Genomic DNA, 21,512 nt, shown 5'->3' on the forward strand with positions numbered 1-21,512 from the left:
GTTGAAACTTGGATCAAAATATCTTGAAAGTTAAACCCATTTGTTTGGTAATTAACATTTATATTTAATGGAATGCAAAAATGCTTAAACCGGAAAAGAATATTTGTTTTTACATTTGCATTCCATTCAACGAAACTAACCTTCTGTAACAGAATTTCAAACATACACTTAGATTATTAGATCTTAAAATAAGATAAATGGTTAATATATGTTATCTTTGCTGAGATGTTGTCCTAATAAAAGTGATATTAGAAAATATCTTATTTTATTGGTTGTTGTTATTTCTTTATGATAGTATCTTAAATTAACCCTCATTTTCAGGTGCGACTACAAGTTACGAAGAAATTTCTTTTCAAACTATCATACATTTTTCCTGCTCATCTATAGATGTGGAAAATTGTCAATGAGTGGGAACTATTCTTACATTATGTAATTCATAGAATTTAAACGTATAATAATAGATTTTACGATCTCAAATGCATTTATAAATATGAAAATGTATTTTGAAATATGCAATCCACAAATATATTTTCGGATTGTATAATATATAATATATTTATAGATTAAACGCATAATATGAAAATGTAATATAGACTGTAGATTTTAAATATGTTTATGAATTAAATTTTTGGATTGTATAATATATAATATGTTTATAGATTAAACGTATGAAAATGTAATATATACAATAAATTTTAAATATGTTTATGAATTATATAATTCAAAAATATATTTTAAATTAATAATTTTAAAATGTACTTTTGAATTATGTAATTTATAAATATTTTTGAATTACTTAACATAGAAATACTTAGACTATGGAATTCAAAAATATAATTCAGATTGCATAATTAAAAAAAATACATCGTAAATTATATGATTTAGAATATATCTTCAAAGATTTAATATTATATTTTGTCTTTATATTTCTAACAATAATTTAATGTTTTCCTATATTTTTTTTATATTCATATACTTTTTAAAAAGAGTCAATTTGTTAGATCAGTTAACTTTTAGAGTTAATTTTTAGAGGATGATTAACTCACACTTGTTAATATAATCACCCATTCTTTGTAGACATTTATTGTTCAATGGTAGAAGTGAAATGGGAGGAACGACACTAACACTCATCTAATGGAAGATATTTTGGATATTTTAAAAATTATAAGAATTACAATGAATAAAAAATAAATAGAGAAAAAAATTGAATTATTGTTACAAATATAGAACCAAAACTGTTAAGCTTATTTTCAAATTATGCATTTTTTTACTGGATGGTTCCAATATCTAAAAAGCTCAATTTATTGGACTAATCTTCTTTAGGACTATAAACTCATATATGCTAATATAATTACATTTCCTTTTTCTTTTACGGGTTTATTGTCCGATCCTAGAAGTAAAATAAAAGGAATAACGTTAAAAGCCCAAACCAGTTATGAGCCCCACTTATTGACTCCATTTAAAATGCGATACTTTCCAATTTCCTTACGCAATCTTCTCTGTTCCGATAAGATGCTGAAGACGTACGTGATGAGATCTACGCGTAAACTCAGTTCTCTGTGTTGGATTTTATGGAATTGGAGGGTCGGGTAAAGCAACAACCGCTGTAAAATCTCAGTTCCTTTATAGTTAATTGTTGTTTTACCTATCCCACCAATCCCATCTATCAATATTGTGAGAACGCGGGTATTCAGTCTCCATCTTTCAATGGCTGCTTCCGTCCAACGTTATTCGGAGAAGACAAGTACAGTGGCTTCTTTCTCTGCTTCGCTCTGCAGGTAAATTCATTTTAAGATTATTATCTGATTTTGTGTGTATTTGGTTCCGTAAGATTGATTATAATTGATTCTGAATAAGAATAATTATTACTTCTGCATTGAAGAATTGATTTAACTCTGAAATACACCCTTTGTGTTTGTGTGTTTGCTTACTTGTTTTCTCGATTTTGGTCTGAAATTTACGGATTCTTTATAAGAGAGGTGTTTCGCAATTTTGGATGTGATGTGTTTAACTCCGAAATCTGTTATCTAAAAATTGTGAAAAATTGAGATTAAACTTTGTGAACCACGGGATCAAAAATACTACTCCTGTGTGGACATGCTATATATAAGGCAAATCTATTTAATTCCAAGATATAACTTTTTTTTTATTATACAAATCTATTTAATTCTTACTTTTATTATATATGACAATTTAAAGTTTGTAGAGACGATTATTTTTTTTAAGTGTTTTTAGAAAAAAAAATGTTAATATAGGTATAAATTAATTTTAATCTGTGGTTCAATGGTTCAATTAATTTTTTCTGGATAAATTTATTTAATGTTTATATAAGGAGTTTCATTATTAGAGTAGTAACATCTTCACAAAACAAAATAAAACATTTAAGGTAATCAATACAGGACTTGTACAAAAAATAATACAACTTAAATATGCATAAGTGATACATAAATACAAATATTTACATATTGTGGAAACATACACAAACTATATATGAATATAAAATATGGATATGTTCATCAAAAATATTTAACACACGAAATATTAACTAATATCTTTTTGGAACCCAATATTAATTATGTTTTACTAGAAATTAAGACCTTATTCAATGTTTAACTTATATTTACAATTGAATCTAATATAAATGATTAGGGTAAGTTCAATGTAATCCAAGTTGCACATCTACGAATGTTATTGTACATATGTGATTTAAATTAGTGAAGTTACGATATAATATTTTTATTACATCGTAAGTGTCAATATTTAATATTCAAATCAAACAACAATTTATATATCATCTCAGTCGTATGACAACATATTCATACATATTCCTAGTCATATTTATACCACATGTTTCACTTAAACAAAATTACAATTCAATAGAAAAAAGCAATGTATGGATATGTGTTCTTTTTTCACTTAAGCGAAAATCTTTCGTTAGAATGTAAATATGAAAAAAAAAATCAATTTGAGTGGTAAAATCAATATGTTTCAAAGATATTTTCGAAATCACTTTAACTCCTTGTAATATACTACTTCATAAGAGGATTTGCAACTCTCTGCATCAATTAAAGACGATGAGCAATGTTTTTGAGTGGAGATCGCAACATTACACAGAGAAGACCTGGATGTGATCGATCTAGATCCTCGATCATAACTAAAAAAACTCAACTTGAGCACCAAAAGTCCACACTAAGAATTCAAATGAGGAAGTATGATAATGTCAGACACATAAGCAAACTGTTTTTCAGACGATGATTTGATGAAACATCCTACATTAAGTAGTTATCAATGGTAATCATCCAATTTGGACGTACAGGGTATAATTGTCGATTATCTATCTAATCATTATGTCCAAAAGCATGAAGAATATGGGGACAACCATCCTTTTTCATGATAAAGAATAATGAAAGGTGCTTGAGCTTGACACAAGTCAACTACATGTTGACCGAGCTTCATGAAAAATACCTTAAAAGCAAGATACATAGTTGAGATGAATCTTATACAATAAGTATGAGAAGAGGTACATGTGATGAAAAAAAAAACTCAAAAACAAGATACATAGTTGAGTTTCTTGTACAAGAAAGACAAGAAGAGACATGTGTCATGAAAACAACCTCAAAAGCAAAAAGGAACACCACATTATAACACTAGAGTATTCTGAAAAGCAAGCCTAGTTTAGAAGAAGCTCGATGTAACTTAGTAAATTCGAGTACGAGTGTCCAATCATGGACTTACTTAGAAAACACTTTAAGAGCCTTACGAGTGTCCGACCATAGACTTACTTAGAAAACACTCCAAGTACCATAAGAGTGTTTAACCATGGACTTACTTGAAAAACACTCCAAATACCTTATAAGTGTTCTACCATGGACTTACTTGGAAAATACTCCAAGTACCTTACGAGTGTTCGATCATGGACTTACTTGAAAAATACCCCAAGTACCTTACAAGTGGTTGACCATGAACTTATTTGGAAAACACTCCAAGTACCTGATAAGTGTTCGATCATGGACTTAATCAGAAAAATCTGAGTATAAATTAAGCATCCTAAAAATGTGACTATATAAGTTCAAAAGCATGAGCAACTTGGGAAAATTTGAGTATAAGTTAAGCGTCCAAAAGTGCGACGATATAGTGAACTAAAAACAACATATAAACTCATTTATTTAATAACTTGGTTCACCTACAAAAGTTATTAACTTTCAAGTTTGAGGGGCTTATGTTCCTACTCGACCCATATTTACAATATTATTATTATTTGGCAGACGCTAAAAGGACTCAAGAAGCAAAGGAATCAAGTGTGAGATCTATGTGATATTTTAGTTATCTTTTATATATATTTTATGAGATATATGATAATGCTTATGTGATATAAACAAAACTTACTTATAATTAACAAAATTCATTTATCATATTTGTTATTATACTCCGTGTATTAACAAGCCTACATGTCTATAAATAAATGTTATCACAGGGAGTACTATCATCTCATAATCACTTTTACTCGTATACTCACTCAAATATCTCTCATTAACTTGAACGTAAGTCCTTGATAAATTTTTCCTTTATGTTGATTTGAAACTCAAACCCACATCAACAATTTGATCCTTCCACCTAAAGACTACTCAAATAAATAAAATGGTTTTAGAAAAATAAGATCCATTTAAACTTATTTTCTAATCACCTAAAAGTGAGGAATAATACATCATCAACCCATTTATGTGCGGAGGAAGACAAGGATGGTATTGCTTGTTGTGCCATCATTTAAATTTCAGCAATAGAAATGCTAAGAAACTAGGAAACTTATTTTCAAGGGAGTTATTTTTACGTACTAACACTATTTTCTTTCCTTTCACTTTTTTTCTTCCTCTCTGCTAAAGTAAACATTCACACTTTTCTTTTGTTTTTTTTTTTTTAATCAAAGGTTGGTAAAGCAGTCTAAATTGGCTCCTTATATAACTTTGTTTCATCAAAGGTGACGAAAGTAGTTAACTTTGTCCTGAAGTGGTTCAGTGTGGAAATTAGGGTGCAGATTCATTGCAGACGGAAGGTATCATTTCACAGCTGCTGATACTTTAAAGTGAATTAAAGTAGTTTTAATAATACTTAAAACTATAAATAATTCTCTCCATGTATTTCTGTTTATTTCACTACTACAAATTCTCATATTACATGAGAATTTTCTTGCAAATTTATTAAAAAAATTGCAAGAAAAGACTTTTTCCTGCTATTTTTTCTAAAAATTTTAATTGACAGATAATTCTTTCGTGGGTAATTATTTCTTACAAAATTATAAAATTCGCAAGTATTTCTTACAAAATTTGTTGTAAAAAGTGTTTTATACAAAATATTTTGTAAAAAAATTGGTAGCAATTTCCTACAAATCTTTTTTTCATAACAAAATTTATAAGTATTTCCTACAAAAAAAATTCAAAACAAAATTGGCAGGAAATATAAGTTTTTTTAGTAGTGTTTTATTTCATCTATCTTATTATTATTTATTTTTTCTATCCCCATAACTTTTAAATAAAGCAATGCTATATATAGAAAATTTTAGCACATTTTTTCTTTTATTTTTAAATAAACTAATATTATTTATCATATCACTTTTAACATAACGTATGCATGCCCATATTTCCAATAGAAAAATTAGTAATTTGAATTTTATAATTATGTTTATTATTCACTTTTATCTTCATAATTTTATTTTAATCAATTGAGTTTTAATTTATTTTGGATAGAATTAATTTTGTTCCTTTCCTTAAATTGATATTAATGATATTTGAAAATGTCACGTGTTAAAATAAATTGTATGATTCACTTTAATTACTTTAAAGATAAGAGTTATAAAATCTTACGTTTTTATTAATGTTTCAGTAATTTTATCTAGATGTATATGAATATTAAAAACAAGAAAAGAAAAAGAAAAAGATAAGCTACATTAACTATCTCTTCATTAACAAAAGTAATTATGACTTAGAATTCAAAATGCATTGTAATTTGGCCTATAAATTAATGAAGTATAAAAGAAACCAATAGAAAAATTAAGTTACTTAAGTAAAGAGATAAGAAGAAATATTTTGAATTAAATGCATATGGATGTATGAAGTTGATAGGAATGTGCAAAAGAATGAAGAGAAAGTAAGTTACGTGAAAAAAAAAAAAAAGAGATAAGATGAAGAAGAGAAAAGACTTATCTCTTTATTAAATATGAGTCACAATGACTTTGACTTGGACTTGGTGGATTATCACATATGTTCATGGCTTATTAATACATGAATGAAAGGGAGGAGTGAAGAAAATGTTAGTTACAAGAGAAAGAGAGAAGGAAAGAGAGAAAGAAAAAGGAGATAAGAAGGAATATTTTACATTTAATGTACATAAATTACTTTGGAAAAGTGTGGCCTCGTAATATGTAGGATTAATTAGTCGGATGATACCCACTTTCATTTAGATGTGTCAGTTTGGTACCCACTTTTAAATATGTATGAATGAGAAAGGAAGATGCAAAAGAAAGAAGAAAAATAAGTTACTTGAAAAAAAAAGAAAAGAAAGAGCTAAGATGACAAAGAGATAAGACTTATCTTTTTATTAAATGTAAGTCATAATCACTTTGACTTGGACTTCGTGGATTATGACACATGCCTAGGGATGACCAAAATACTTGTGCTGGTATCCGAGGATAAAATCCGTGACGAATAGTTGGTACCTATATGTATTTGTTACCTGTGGGGAACAAGTATTTTAATACCTGTTTATAAACAGATCGGGTGCGGGATATCATACTATCTGTACCCGTAGGTACTCGTTACACACACAAAAATAAAAATAAAAATATGTTTTATTGAGTTAAATTTAATTAAAATTATATTTTATTATATTAAAATTATATTTAATATTACATTTTTTGCAATTTTATTTAAATTTAATTTTAAAAATTTATAAAATATATTTTTTTAAATATTTGTGGGTATCTACAGGTACTTGCAAGTTTTAAAAGACTCGCGAGTATTTTATAAATGGGTACCTGCGTGGGTACTTATTACCCATGTGGGTAGTGAGTGGTTTTTTTGTTACGGGTCGAGTTGCGGGTATGTACTATGCGTGTCCGATCTGATTCATTGTCATCCCTACCCATAGCTTATAAATACATGAATGAAAGGAAGGAGTGAGGGAAATGTGAGTTAAGTGAGAAAGAGAGAAGGAAAGAGAAATAGAGAAAGAGAGAGAGTTTGGAGCAAATGATTCAAAGAGATTTTAGTCTTCAAGAAATATTGCAGTGTGTTCCTTCAACCCAAAAGGTATTGGAGTTGAGGTTAAACTCTTTCTTTATTAATCTTAATAAGCTCAGGTGTGTTATATTAAATTCTTACTTATTTTGAATTATATATTATTTTATTTACTTCTATTTAACTAATTTTCAATTATTACACTATCTATTTATATTTGTATTATGTAATTTATTTTTAGTTATGTGCCGACCATATTTATTTAAAATTTACCTTCAATTACGTACATGTTTATTTATTTTATTTTATTTTATTTGATCTCCAGTAGTTATACATCGGTCTTAATTATATTTCTTTTAAATTTATCTTATTTAATTTATCTCCATTTACGAATTGATCATGTTTATTTATTTTATTTAATTTTTCTCTAATTATACACTAATTTTATTTATTATTTTATTTAATTTATCTCCAATTACATACTAGTCAAGTGTATTCATTTCATTTCATATATTTTCAATTATGCAAAGATCCTTTATATTCATTTATATTTTTGTTATTATATTTCTTTACAATATTCTAATTCAGATATAATTATTTATTTAATTTTCTTACTTCGATTCTTATTTTATTTTATATTGTATTATTTTAAAACATCATTATTTTAAAAGAAAATATTATTTTATTTTTGTGAATTTGGACAAAAAAAGTTATCTATATGTTTTATTATTATTGTATACTCTTTATGTTTGTTTGGATTATGTACGTATTATTGGTAAGAAAATGATATAATTTGATAATCATCACATTTTATTATCCTTGAAAATGTCCAAGAATATGTTAGTTAAGAAAAAAAATCTTAAGTCTGGTTTCAATGAGTTGAGATTAAAATGCTATTAGAGCGTTTGTATTTGGAAAGTCGCAGTTTGGTACTCTACGAGATGAAAGGCAGAGACTATGTTAGGGTCTAAGAAAGTTTTACAGAGTAGGTGAATATCTAGATAATTCAGAATATCACCCTAGGCTAGGATATTTTATGGGTCAAACTTGGGACTATCCTATATTTGCTTGACATTGTCAAGGTTATGTAGAGAGCATATATCTCTTTTTTTTGGCTGATAAATGGTTAATATCCTTGTGAAAGGAATATTTATAATTGTACCAATGTTTTGATGTCCATAACTGATAATCAAATGTGGAATATGAATTCATATGTCTGATAAGAATGAGATGGAGTCTTGTGGTTGTAGGTCCAATCATATCCCCAGTGTCTGTATTGTTTCTCTCAAATCGTACATTGTTTCGGAGTTATTTTTAATTTTTTATTCCTGAAATTATTCCAAGTAGGCACTACTAGAAAAATGCAATTTAGCTACCGATATTAGCCACCGAATAATTTAGTCACAAATTAACCACCGATTTAGTGACTTAATGAATATACAGTAATATTTATTGCTATAGCGACTGAAAATGTTTAGTCTCTAAATATTATGTTTTAGCCACCGATTTAGCGACCAAAATAAATTTTATTGTGTAAAATATATTTAATGTGGTAATCAGTCACCGAATATTTCCAGTCATAAACATTATTTAATATGTAATATTTTAGTCACCAATTTAGAGACCAAAATATGTTTTATTTTGTAAAATATATTTAATATAGTAATTAGTCACCGAATATTTTCAGTCACTAAAATATTATTTAATATGTAATATTTTAGCAGTCGATTTAGCAACTAAAATAAATTTTATTTTCTAAAATATATTTAATATAGTAATTAGCCACCAAAATTTTTTGGTCGCTAAAAGATTATTTAATACGTAATATTTTAGCACAAATTTAGCGACCAAAATAAGTATTATTTTATAAAATATATTTAATATGATAATTAGTCACTAAATAGTTTTTGTAGCTAAAACATTGTTTAGGATAAATCATTCCAGAGGTCCCCATATTTGTAGCGAATTCTCAAGTAGGTCCCCCAATTTTCATTTGACTCAATTGGGTCCCTAATTTTGAAAAACAACAACAATTCAGCCATAACCGTTAACGGTCGTCAATGACTATTAAATGAACAGTGATTGGACATGCTGAGGTGTTGTTTTTTACTGACGTGGCTCAATCAGAATTAATTAATAATTAAGTTTTAAAAATTATATTTGAAAAATGAATAATAGAAAAGGTCGAGAATACTAGAGGACTTAGTATTTTGAAATAGATTTGGGGGAAAGCATCGACCTAGGGTTCTTGCACGAAGAGAAGCGAAGCGAACCGAAGAGAATAGAAGGGGCAGAAGGTGCTGGAATCGAATTGCTCTAGAGGTTTTCCATATCTGAATCGCGATTTGGTTTAAATAGAAGGGCAGAAGATGAGTAAGAAACTGGAAAAAACAGTTAGGGAAATCCAAGAGTAAAAGGAATTGAAATTCGTGAAAAAAATAGTAGAAAATGGAATGTTAATATCTCAAGGTGTATGGCTTATAGGGCCAAAGCGATTGCAGCACAAAATGTTGAAGGGTCCTTTAAAGAACAATACAAAAGGATATATGATTACACGCATGAACTTCTAGCAAGAAATCCAGGATCAACAGTGAAAGTTAATGTTGAGGAGAATGAAGGGGAGCCAATATTCAAGAGGTTTTACGCATGTTTGAAAGCATGCAAAGACAATTTCATTTCATGCAGACCTATAATTGGATTGGATGGGGTTTTCTTGAAAGGGAAATACGGAGGAGAGTTGTTAACAGCCATTGGTCGAGATGCTAATGACCAAATGCTGCCTATTGCATATGTAGTAGTGGAGGTTGAGAATAAGGATTCCTGGTCCTGATTTTTAGAGCTGCTTATTGAGGACCTTGGTGGACCTGTAGTGTGTACATCCTATACATTTATATATGATCAGCAAAAGGTACATTCAACTTCAAGCTTTTTTCCCACATTTATTTGATATGAAAAATTTTAACCTATTGTTTTATTTATGATATTGTCAGGGGCTGCTACCATCCATACAAGAACTTCTGCCTGGAGTTGATCAACATTTCTATGTAAGGCACTTGTATGCCAATTTCAGAAAGAAATTTCCAGCCAAAAGTCTGAGACGTCTTATGTGGAGAGCAGCTGCAGCCACACACCCACAAGCATGGGAAAGGGAGATGAGGAATATAAAAGATGTGAATGAAGATGCATTTAAGCATCTGATTGCAATCCCACCCAGGTAATACAATTTTCATTGCATTGTTTTCAATGGTCATTGATTTTATATCCAACCAAATGGGATTGTATATCTATTTGTCCTAGAATTATGAGCAGATTTAAAAAGGAGTCAGAATTAACAAAGTATTGGATTCCTATGTAAGGATTGAATTTTGTTTAACTTGAAAAAATGAAAGTTGTTTAATTATTGGTGTTCTATGTGTCATTGCAGTTGGTCAGCAGAGAAATTATTTGAAGTTAGGCACATCTCGTAATTAGGGGAGAAGATTGTTGTCAATATAGACGAACAATCGTGCACATGCAGGAAATGGAGTATAAGTGGTATTCCCTGCTGCCATTCACTATCTGCAATGAAGTTTCTAAACCTCAATGGAGAAGACTTCATCCCAACAGTCTTTAAGAAGTCCATTTATGAAGAGATATACACTTCCATAATATTTCCCATCAATGGTCAGAGTTTATGGGAGACAACTCCATACCCTGATGTCTTACCCCCCTCGAAGAGAATTTTACCAGGCAAACCGAAGAAAAAAGAAGATTAGAGCAATGGGAGATCAGAAGAGATGAAACAAGACTGAGAAAAGGTGGTTTACATAAAACTTGTTGTATTTGTAAGCAAATTGGGCACAATAGAAGGGCTTGTCCGAAAGCAATTGAAATTCATATGGCTCAATTAAGGGAAGCCCAACAGCAACGTCCAACTGAAGGATCCCAACAAACAACACCCATTGATGCATCTAAACAGCAAACTCAACCATCTCAGCACCCACATCCACCCCAACTATCCCAGTAGCCAACTCAAACTAAACCATCCCAACAACCACCTCCACCTCAACCATCCCAGCAACCAACTCCAACTCAACCATCCCACCAGCCACCTCAACCAACCCACCAACCACCTCCACCATAACCATCCCACTAGCCACCTCCATCTCAACCATCCCAACAGCCAACTCCAACTCAACCATCCCACCAGCCATCACGAGGTGCATTAAATGCCAGAGTGAAACTAAATGCTAGAAGGGGTCGAATGTCATGAAGCTGCATGTGTTTTTTTTTTTTGTGATCTTGTTTTGTAACAGCTGTGAACCTTTAAGGTCACTTTGGAACTTTTTTAATTTCTTTAGTTGCATGAAGACATCCTTTAATATTGCTAATGAGTGGTTGGACCACCACTTTTGTTATGTATTTTAATATTACTACTTGGTGGTTGAACCACTTTTTTGATGTACTTTGCGTGAATTCAGGATCTCTTGATATGGAATCTATTATGAGTTACAAGTCTCATGCTTTTCATTAATTGTATGTAGAATCAAATTTAAAATTAGCATATGAGGTACACTTAAAACAGTAAATGGAAATAACTTCCAAATTCATTGATACTTAAATATAAATATAGTACATGGAAATTAGCATTCTAAATTAGGGACCTAATTATAACCACTAAGGGACCCAATTATAACAACTAAGGGACACTGCAACAACTAATCATGCATTCTTTATCAACATTAATAGCACAATTACATTAACCACACAAACAAAGATAACCATCCCAATCAACACCTTCATCCATTTCTCAAATATGACAACTGATTTCTCCAAGTTAGTAATCGTTTTCCTATCACCATCACTTTCTTCAGTCTTCACCAAAATTTCACCCCTTCCTTCGCAATTCTCATTGTTACCAATCTCTTCAATGGCATCTTCAATACACCATTTAAAGTAATTGCATCCACCATCTTCATTTCCAATCTGCGACAAAATTACAAAAACAAATATCCTATATACCATTTAAAAACACAAAAAACATACCTTCAACCTCTCTCACCTTATATTTTGAACAACCCCAAAATTGTTTCCCCTTGTTCTTTGCTATTTTCGCAGTTCTTAAAATTGATTTCTCTCCACAGTAGCAAAGGGGTTGTGAACCCAAACTCCTCGATCCTCCAGCACCACGTGAAGATAAACTAGGGTTCTTCTTCCCCCAACCATTACAAGTGCAAGAGGAACAAGAATGGCAAAGCGACATTTGAGGATGAAGAAAGAAATGCACCAGTTCAAAGAAGATAACTCCAAGGAAGAAGATGAGTTCAGTGGAGAAGATGTTGAGGAGAAGATGAATCCATTTAGGGTTTCAATGAATTTATTTCACATTTGACACGTAGGCTACAACTAATTTTTAATACCACTGACACGTATCTGTTTTACTTGTCCACTTCATCATCTGAAATGTTGTTTATGCAACTTTAACGGTTATGGCTTAATTGTTGTTGTTTTTCAAAATTGGGGACCCAATTGAGTCAAATAAAAATTGGGGGACCTACTTGAGAATTCGCTACAAATATGGGGACCTCTGGAATGATTTAACCAATTATTTACGTTTTCATTTTGGGAAATTAATTTTTTTTACTATTTAAATAAGACATAATTAGAAACTATTTTCTTAGTTACTATTAATTTATTCTAATGACACAATTTTGGTTAGTAGAAAGAATAAAATTAGAAACTAATATTTTGATTTCTTGTTAGAAATAAATATTATATCAACTATCATAAATTTGTTAGTTTTTATAACCTTATAATATAATTATAACTATATTTGTAGTAACCATATTTAATTAGATGTATATTCTAAATCAAAATTATTAACAATTTAACATCTAACATTATTATATTTAAATTTTAATATATTTCAAAATTTAAAAATAATATATTATTATAGTATTTCAAATTTTTAACAAATAACTATTTATTTCCATGAAATTTATAATGTTTTAATTATCCAAAAAAAATTTGATTTCCTCTCTTTTTTGGACTAAATAATTTAGAATCAAAAAATACTTCCATCCCTTATTACATTATGGGTAGAATGAAAAAAATAATAATACTCTCCTTCGAAAGTCTTGACCTCACACCTCAATCTCTAGATACTAACTCCTCCTCGTCTTCTTTCTCACGACCAACTTCTTCCTCATCATACCATGCTACATCGTCGTCTTCCTCCTCACCACACCACATTGTATTCTTCATCTTCTTCCTCATTGTTGGATTCCTCCTCACTTCGATCTTTATCACACTTTGTCTTCCTCTTTCTCATCGGTTTCACCTTTTCACCGCCGTTGGGCTTATCTTTGGTAAGTTTATTGCTCATATCTCTCATTCTACCATTATAGGTTGTTTATTGTTCTTCATCTTTCCCATCTACTTGGTTATGGTTTGTCCTACTACACATTTAAATTTAAACATCAGATTCAAATTACTGTGTTGTCTTATGTTACTACTCGAATCTTGTATGGTAAGTAACTTAGGGTTTTGGTTTGTTAGGTTATATTTTCGTTGCTTCATCGTGAATTAGTGCATTTGACTTGCTTTTATTGAAAATTGTATAACCTATACACGTATTTTATGATTTTGGGAATTAATTACTCTATTTGGAATTAAATGAGATTGAGGTTTGTGATTAAGTGTGAGTATTATGATCTTATTTTCTTTTATTTTGTTTTAGGCTCACAATTCCACCACGTATTCATATTATGGGTTTAAAATATTGACAAGGGAAATTGATTGGTAATTTAGCAGTTTATAAAATATTGACAAGGAAAATTGTTCTAACGGGGAAAATGGGTTCAAATGTTTAAAATCGGGTTTTGGAAATCAAGGAATGTGTATTTGTTTAAATAGAAGAGTTTATCTGTTTATTCAAAGCAAAGTGGTCACATAAATGTAATAATTGGTTGGTTCATGCTTTTTCCTCTCAGACATTGATTAATATCATGATTGAGTGTGAGTAGATTATCATTCTTTATCTGGAGTTTCTATTCAATATCTTTTGATGTGAAAGATTTTATCATGATTGGATGTATTTCATTGTGGAAAAGAGTTTTAATATCAATAAGGCAGTAAGATTAGAGGATGACATTGATCTTGGCATGTCAATAAATTGTGGGATTTCATTTGATAAGTAGATTCTTTTCTTTGGATTCATTTGATATAAACTTGTGTCTAGTGTGGAGTGTATTGTTGAAGGCAGTAGTACCCTTGTAGTTATGGGCTAGTTTGTATCATATTCTAAAGTTTAATTGATATATAATATTAATTAATATATTTTGGATTCTCTAACTTGTATCCTATCACTTTATAGAACTAGAGACAACATTTAGGAGTTGTGAACTTGCAATAGAGGTAATAATTTTAATTGTATAATGACTTCATATTTGCTTAGAGCTATATCCATTTTGCATTTATATTGGATCATGTAATAGATATATTTTTAATTTTTATATTAGTCTTTAATACATTATATATTTGACTTGATTCTTGTTTAGCATAATTAAATGTCTAAATATTTTGTATAAGCAGGTAAAATTATCTATATAAATGTAGTCACAAAAGATATTGTTGCTGATCTTTTTTGCCATTGATTTAGCTATCGAAACATATTTGTAGCTAAATGTTTCTAATTTTTGCCACTGATTTAGCGACCAAGAGGTAATTTAATTAAAAATAAAACCATTCATTATTAGTGACCAAAAAATTAATGGTCACTATTTTATTACATTTGTGATCGAATTAGCAACCAAAGTATTTTTAAATTATGTTTTTTTTCTTGTTAGCAACCAAAAAAAGGGGTCGCTAATTTTTTATGATAGCCACCGAATTAGTTACGAAATTTTTGGTGACTAAATTGGTCTCCAAGAGTAAAATACGACTAATCCTTTTAGCTATCGGTGGTTATTTCGCGACTAAATTTCAATTCAGTTATTAATTGATTAGCAACTAGAATTTTTGCCAATACTATTATTTAGTTTCTATTTCGATCACTAAATGATTTGTGACCGATTTTTAACCGTTTAACGACGAAATTAAATAATTATTAAAACACATTTTTTTAGTGAGATTTAACCTAAATATGTAATAATTTTAAATAATATAACACTATTTAGTTGATAATTAATTAGTACGTTTGTACTTACTTAAATAGTATAAATTAATATTATATCTAATTGACATGATAAGTGTAATGAGTTGTGACTCCTCATTTCTTCATCTACCGACAACTATATGCGATTTGAATATGAATTAGCAGTGTCACGTAATTTAAAATTGTTACCTATGACATCATAAATTACGTCAAAGCATCATCACTCAATTCAGTTTCATTTGTTCCATTTTAAAATAAAGTGATGTGAAGATATAAAGAATATATGGTAAAACGAAAGAAGAATATAAAGGATTAAATCAAATGGTGGTTTGAAATACCACTACTTACGAATTCTTCACCTTTTGCAAAGATTGTGAAGCGTGAGCCAAGGGAAAGGGTGGTTCAGTGTGTGATTGTGAAGGGTGAGGGAAAGAGAGGTGAGAGAAGAAAAGTAAAAGTGAAAGAAAAAAGAATGGAAAAGGTTAAAGGAAAAAAAAAGATTAATGTATCCGTACTTTAAATTTGCATTTAAAAATTTAATTATATAAATTTAAAGCTTACAATGAAAAAATTTAAATATGTTTTTAATTTCTAAATTTTGATTTAAAATTTAAATTTATTTTAACTTTTGATAATTTAGTCTCAAATTTTAAAAACAATAAATATAATTTTCCTAATAAATTGAATTAAGTTTTTTTATGTGTCAGACGACATCTCGTTTAGTGTTTGAATTATTTACGTTTCAATTAGGAAACCGTTTAATACTAAAAAGATATTTAACTTCATTGTGTTAAATAATCATGTTGATTATTTTTAAAGTTTGAGAACAATAAATATTAAGAAGAAATTCTAAATTTACGTGCAAACATATTTAATTCAATAAAAAATTATCATTTAAAAGATAAAATCAAATAATTTTAATATTTTATCGTGAAAAAATATATTTAATATGGTTATAATGTACATTAAATATAATATACTAAAATTATTTTATGAATTTTAAATTGAAATAAATAATAAAATTTTGTGAAATAATAAATTTTAAAAAATATATAATATTTTAAACAAGAAATCTTGTAACAATTCCAAATTAAGAAGTTTAATAACAAAAAATCATCTTGACAATTTTAATCAAGAGATAAATTACAAAATATAAATACAAAATTAGAACAAAATCACATGGACAATGAGTTGCAAATATCATCTTCCTTTAAAAGCAGTGTTAGGTGATTCACAACAAAAATAATGCAATACTTGAATTTGATCTTGTTTATAAAATATTAGGATAACTCTAAGAAAGATTTTCAATTAATGAAATAGGATTTCAATGTTTAAAAAAAATGTTTAAAATTTACTCTTCTAAATATTATTTCAAGCTTTCTATTTAAAGACAAGATAGAAGCAAATTTTGTTAAACAAGTGGTTAAAATATGTTTTAAAATGAGTTGTTAAAAAAATTTCACCTGGTTTATTTTTTAATTAAATTGAATGAAATAACTTAATATATATATATATATATATATATATATATATATATATATATATTATTTTAACTGATTGATTCACATTAAAATTGGTTAAATACAGCGAATTTAATTCTTAATAGAAGTTCTACAATTTTAAATTCTTAATCAATTCAAATGTTTAAGTTTGTAACATAGCTACTAACATTTCAACATGTTAATTAGAATCCATTTCAATAGATTTAAATGTTTTGAAAACAATTAAAAACAAGTTTAGTTCATGAAATATGAAGATTAAGTATCACATGCTAGAGTCTAAACCCAAAAATTACAATTTAACACAATATTAACCACAATATGAATTATTCAACACATTCATCATCAAATCCGAGTAGTTGGGAGCACAAAATTAACTCAATTAATTTTTTTTAACTTATTTTCTTAAGTTTTAGAAGTTTTACTTGAATTTCATAAAAAATATTTGTTAGGTGTTATTTGCATCAATTTATTAAACTAAATTTGTCAATTTGTCACACCATATAAACTTTTAAAGGTGATTTTAGTGATAATGTTTAGGTATTAAATAACCTTATTATCAAATTCGTTAAAAGAAATATTAAATTGAGCTGGGTGTCGTTGGATTTTTGTTTTTTTATGTTAGATTTAACTCATTATAATTTATTATTAACTGAGTTTGATTTTGTTGAATAAAGTTAAAATTTTAAACAAATTTATAATTTTTATAAAAATTAATTTAAATAATAATTAAGTCATAATAAATTAAAAATAATAAAAGTTTTCTATAATAGAAGTGTAAGTGTCTTAAATAATACTTTTAAGGATATACTAAATTTTATTACTCAATCTATATAAACATGAGTTAATTAAGATTTAATAGAATTTAATTCAATTACAAATGAAATTTATTAGAATAATAGTCGAGTTAAAATAACTCGATCCAATAATATTATCGGTGAAGTAAATTAATAAAAACTAATCCAATTTAATAATTAATAAAAAAAATTAGACTAAATTTAAACAAACAAGAATACATAGAAGTGCAAGGGGCAAAATACTATTTTAGAAATTAGGAGGAGTGCACGCTGAAAATCTAAATAGGGGACAAAACAAAATCAAATCTTTCACTTACTGTAGGTGTCGGAACGCTTCCCTAACCAGAGAAAACAAAACAAACCGATTACTCTCGAGAGTTTTCCAGAGAGAAAAACTATTCTAAGATGAGGTGCGATTTTCAGAATATGCATTTTCATTTTCTTCTGTGGTTGAACACAAAATTTTAGAACACATGCATGCTGTGTTTTCTCTTTGTTTCGGCTAATTAGTAATATTTGTTAACTTGGGTAAATTTCTTAGTTCTTTGTTGTTTTGGATTTCTTTTAATTGTATTTACTTTTTCATGTTCTGTTCTTCTTTGTTTTTGGTCTGTTTATTTTTTTAGAAAATAATTAATTAGGGTTTTTGGCATTTTAAATTCTCTTTGAACCGATAATACCATTATATATCTGTTGATGTTCGTATTGTTTGCTACGAAGTGACGACTTTCATTTTATTTCCAGGTCGGGTAGGGTTTAGATTACGCCCGCTTCTCTGTATTTTATTTATTTTGCTTGTTTCATTGTAATATGATGAAAATCACTGTAAGTTGGGATTCTTTTTTGCTGTTAGCGGAGCGAGAAATGGAGGAAACAGTTAGTTTGAAGATTTCATGTTTTTATTGTTCAATTTGGAAATGTCTTAATTGTGGTACCCTGTTCATTTTTCACCGGTGACAAGATTAGATTTGGTCTCAGGTGTACCTTTTGTTCTTGAACTTACCTGTGGCTTAATGATTTTTTGTGACATCAAACCATGTATGTGAATTGTTATCTCTCATGAGATTGATGTACCATTTTAACTGTCTGGTGTTGTTTTAGATCAAGAAAACAATTTTTTTCCATTCATTGTAAATGCATGAATTATTGTTCCATTCAGGAGCATTGAAAGAAGAAAAAGAAAAATTGATGCCTGGTTAAACGTTTTTGACAGCAAATTAATCATTTTAGCTTTAGAATCTTATCTAGGATCAAATCTGTTCTATCCAAGATTTTATAGTTTGATTGATTGAAGTCAAGAAATTGCATGTAAGTAGGCCAGCTGTCAGCATTTAATTTCTATGTCTTGTTCACTTTTCTTTTATTTTTTATTTTTGTAGTTGGGCAGTGATTTGATGGGTTATCTTTAAGTTTCCTGCTACTTCATTGCTGAAAAATTATATACTTTTAGATTAGTTATTTGCATTTTGATGAAGAATTAGAAAAGAAAATCTCTGAATTTGGTGTCTAGCAATCTCATTCCATTAGGTGTCGTAAACCAAATGGTTCTGTCAATGCTATTGATCTTCAAAAACCAAACTGTGGTTTCTCACTTTTTCTTAATGTTTTTGTATGTTTTTCATTACTACATTTAGGCTTCAATTCGTGGACTTATTTTCAATTTACTTGGACTTGTCCATTTCAGCAAGCACTTATGGAGCATGCTGATCCTGTCTAGATGAGTTCTTTAAAGAAAATTTTAAACTCAAATAAGTTATTTGGGGTTTACTTCGAAGGCTAGAAATTAAAATTAATGACCAAGCCTTTACAAAGATTTTAATAAGTGTTAGATGTTTTCATGATTATTGATGACTAGTGAATTGTCAAAACTCCATTCTTGCTCAAGTGTTCCTCAAGGTGTTCATCCAAATGATCCGAAGCTATTTTTAGTCTGCAATTATGGAAATAAAACTTATTTTGCATTGTCTACTTAAATTAGCGTTTATTTATACACGGTCACAATCAATCTATTTTCCATCCCAAAACACTTCTATTAATCTTTTCTCACATGGCCAAACAGTTTTTGGCAAGTCTACAATTATATGTTCCTCCAAGGTGTTACTCTAAATTTCTTCCTGATATTTGTGGTTATCATACAGCCGCCATCCTTCTGTCAAATGGGCTCAGAGGTCCGATGTACTCTACTTAACAGTTGAGTTGCCTGATGCCCAGGATGTTAAGCTCAAACTGGAGCCAGAAGGAAAATTTCACTTTTCTGCAACTGCTGGTTCAGAGAAGATTCCTTATGAAGTTGACATTGAGCTGTTTGATGCGATTGATGTAAATGTAAGAGCATCCCTAGCTGATTGTTTTTTTGTTAATAAAACCTTTTCCATTTACATTGTAACTGGTATGTTTTACTATGTCTTCTCAGAATAGCAAAGCTAGTGTGGGTTCAAGAAACATTTGCTACTTGGTAAAAAAGGCTGAGAACAAGTGGTGGGAGAGATTGTTGAAGCAGGGAGGGAAATCTCCAGTATTCCTGAAAGTTGATTGGGATAAATGGGTAGATGAAGATGAGGAGCCAGAAAATCAACGTTAGTTATTTTCAAAATTTCTCTGAATTTTTAAGCTTTCATTTTACATTAGTTTTGTCTCATTTTCCGTTTTTCCTTTTCAGCTGCATCTGACATGGACTTCGGAGACATTGATTTTTCTGTTAGTACTGTATCCGAAACTCAAAAATAAAAATATAGTTTTATACATATACTTTTTGGTAGATGGACTCTGAGTCGTGACCTTAAATTCATTTTCACTGCAGAAGCTGAACATGGGAGGGGGTGAAGGCTTGGATTTTGATGCTGCAGGCGATGATGATGGTAAACATATATAGTTTTGTCCATGATATTTATGAGATACAGCATGCTTTTTCTTTCCTTTTTCATGAAGTGATGATACATTGGAGCTATAAGGTTGACTTAATGGTAAGATTGGAAGGGTTGAGAAAAGTTGTGGGTTCTATTCCCCTCACTAACAATTTGGAGATATGAGGCTGGTTTGGTGGGTTTGAAAGGGAGGGTGAGAAAGGTTGTGTGGGTTCAACTCCTGACAGATACTAAAAACTAACATTGCGGATTAAAAAAAAAAATGAAGTGATAGATGAAGCTAACTAGCTGCAACCAAACCCAAGTAACACAGTTTCCATCATTTTGCTTTAGCTGAAGCTAACTATTCTCTTGGTCATTTTGTACAGATGATGAGAGTGACACAGAAGAGGAGGATGCAGCAGAAGCATCTACCAGTAAGGTACCAGACACAAAGGATGTTGTAAGCGCCCATCCAAAGGATGCACCTGATTCTAAAGCTTAAACAATTTGACACTCGTGAACCCTAACATGGCTTCTCCTATGTAAAGGACAAGGCAAGCATTCGTGAAAGGTTGCTTACTGAAAACCTTGGCAGGGTTAACTAATGGTTCTGTTCTGGCATGTTAACTTATTTTCAGCGTTTTGACCCAGGAGTTTTTAACAAGCTAGACATATATGCGTTACCATACATAATATTGTTTGAGAATGGAAAATGTTATGTATATGTTTCGCTTAGAGTGCAGTGGACAATGAGCTCATTACTTTTCAGTGAAACTAACTTCTTCTGATCAAATAACAAACGTAGATGTAGCCTTCGTTTTAGCAAAAAAAAAAAAAAGGGGGCAAATTTACGAGTTTTGATCGATGTTTCAAAACATGGGATGCTCATTCAACTGTTGTAGATGTTTTCAATTCGTTCTAGTTGAAGGCCCTGTTTGAAAATGCTTGTTCGTAAGTATTTGTGAAAAGAAAAACAAGCAGGATGGCTATAGTTTCTTCCACAAGCA

General features: G+C 29.3%; 1 protein-coding gene and 2 long non-coding RNA genes across 3 annotated transcripts; all 3 read left to right on the forward strand.

Annotated features, from left to right (window-relative positions):
• Positions 1–1,449: 1,449 nt before the first annotated feature.
• On the forward strand, positions 1,450–4,412 carry LOC146887124 (uncharacterized). Its single transcript, XR_014994456.1, has 2 exons — positions 1,450–1,778; positions 4,266–4,412. It is a non-coding gene; the product is annotated as an uncharacterized LOC146887124 (long non-coding RNA).
• Positions 4,413–7,880: 3,468 nt separating this feature from the next.
• On the forward strand, positions 7,881–11,698 carry LOC114182417 (uncharacterized). The gene is made up of 3 exons (XR_003604083.2): positions 7,881–10,137; positions 10,220–10,443; positions 10,654–11,698. It is a non-coding gene; the product is annotated as an uncharacterized LOC114182417 (long non-coding RNA).
• Positions 11,699–17,901: 6,203 nt separating this feature from the next.
• On the forward strand, positions 17,902–21,240 carry LOC114181248 (co-chaperone protein p23-1-like). Its single transcript, XM_028067651.2, has 6 exons — positions 17,902–18,069; positions 19,798–19,984; positions 20,073–20,235; positions 20,319–20,356; positions 20,460–20,517; positions 20,892–21,240. Exons 1-6 carry the CDS (start codon positions 18,065–18,067, stop codon positions 21,005–21,007), a joined length of 567 nt encoding a protein of 188 aa, XP_027923452.1. The 5' UTR covers positions 17,902–18,064; the 3' UTR covers positions 21,008–21,240.
• The last annotated feature ends 272 nt before the right edge of the window (positions 21,241–21,512 follow it).

The sequence above is a fragment of the Vigna unguiculata genome, chromosome 4, assembly GCF_037176805.1.
Source record: "Vigna unguiculata cultivar grain cowpea cultivar isolate G323 ecotype 2 chromosome 4, ASM3717680v1, whole genome shotgun sequence".
Lineage (NCBI taxonomy): Eukaryota > Viridiplantae > Streptophyta > Magnoliopsida > Fabales > Fabaceae > Vigna > Vigna unguiculata.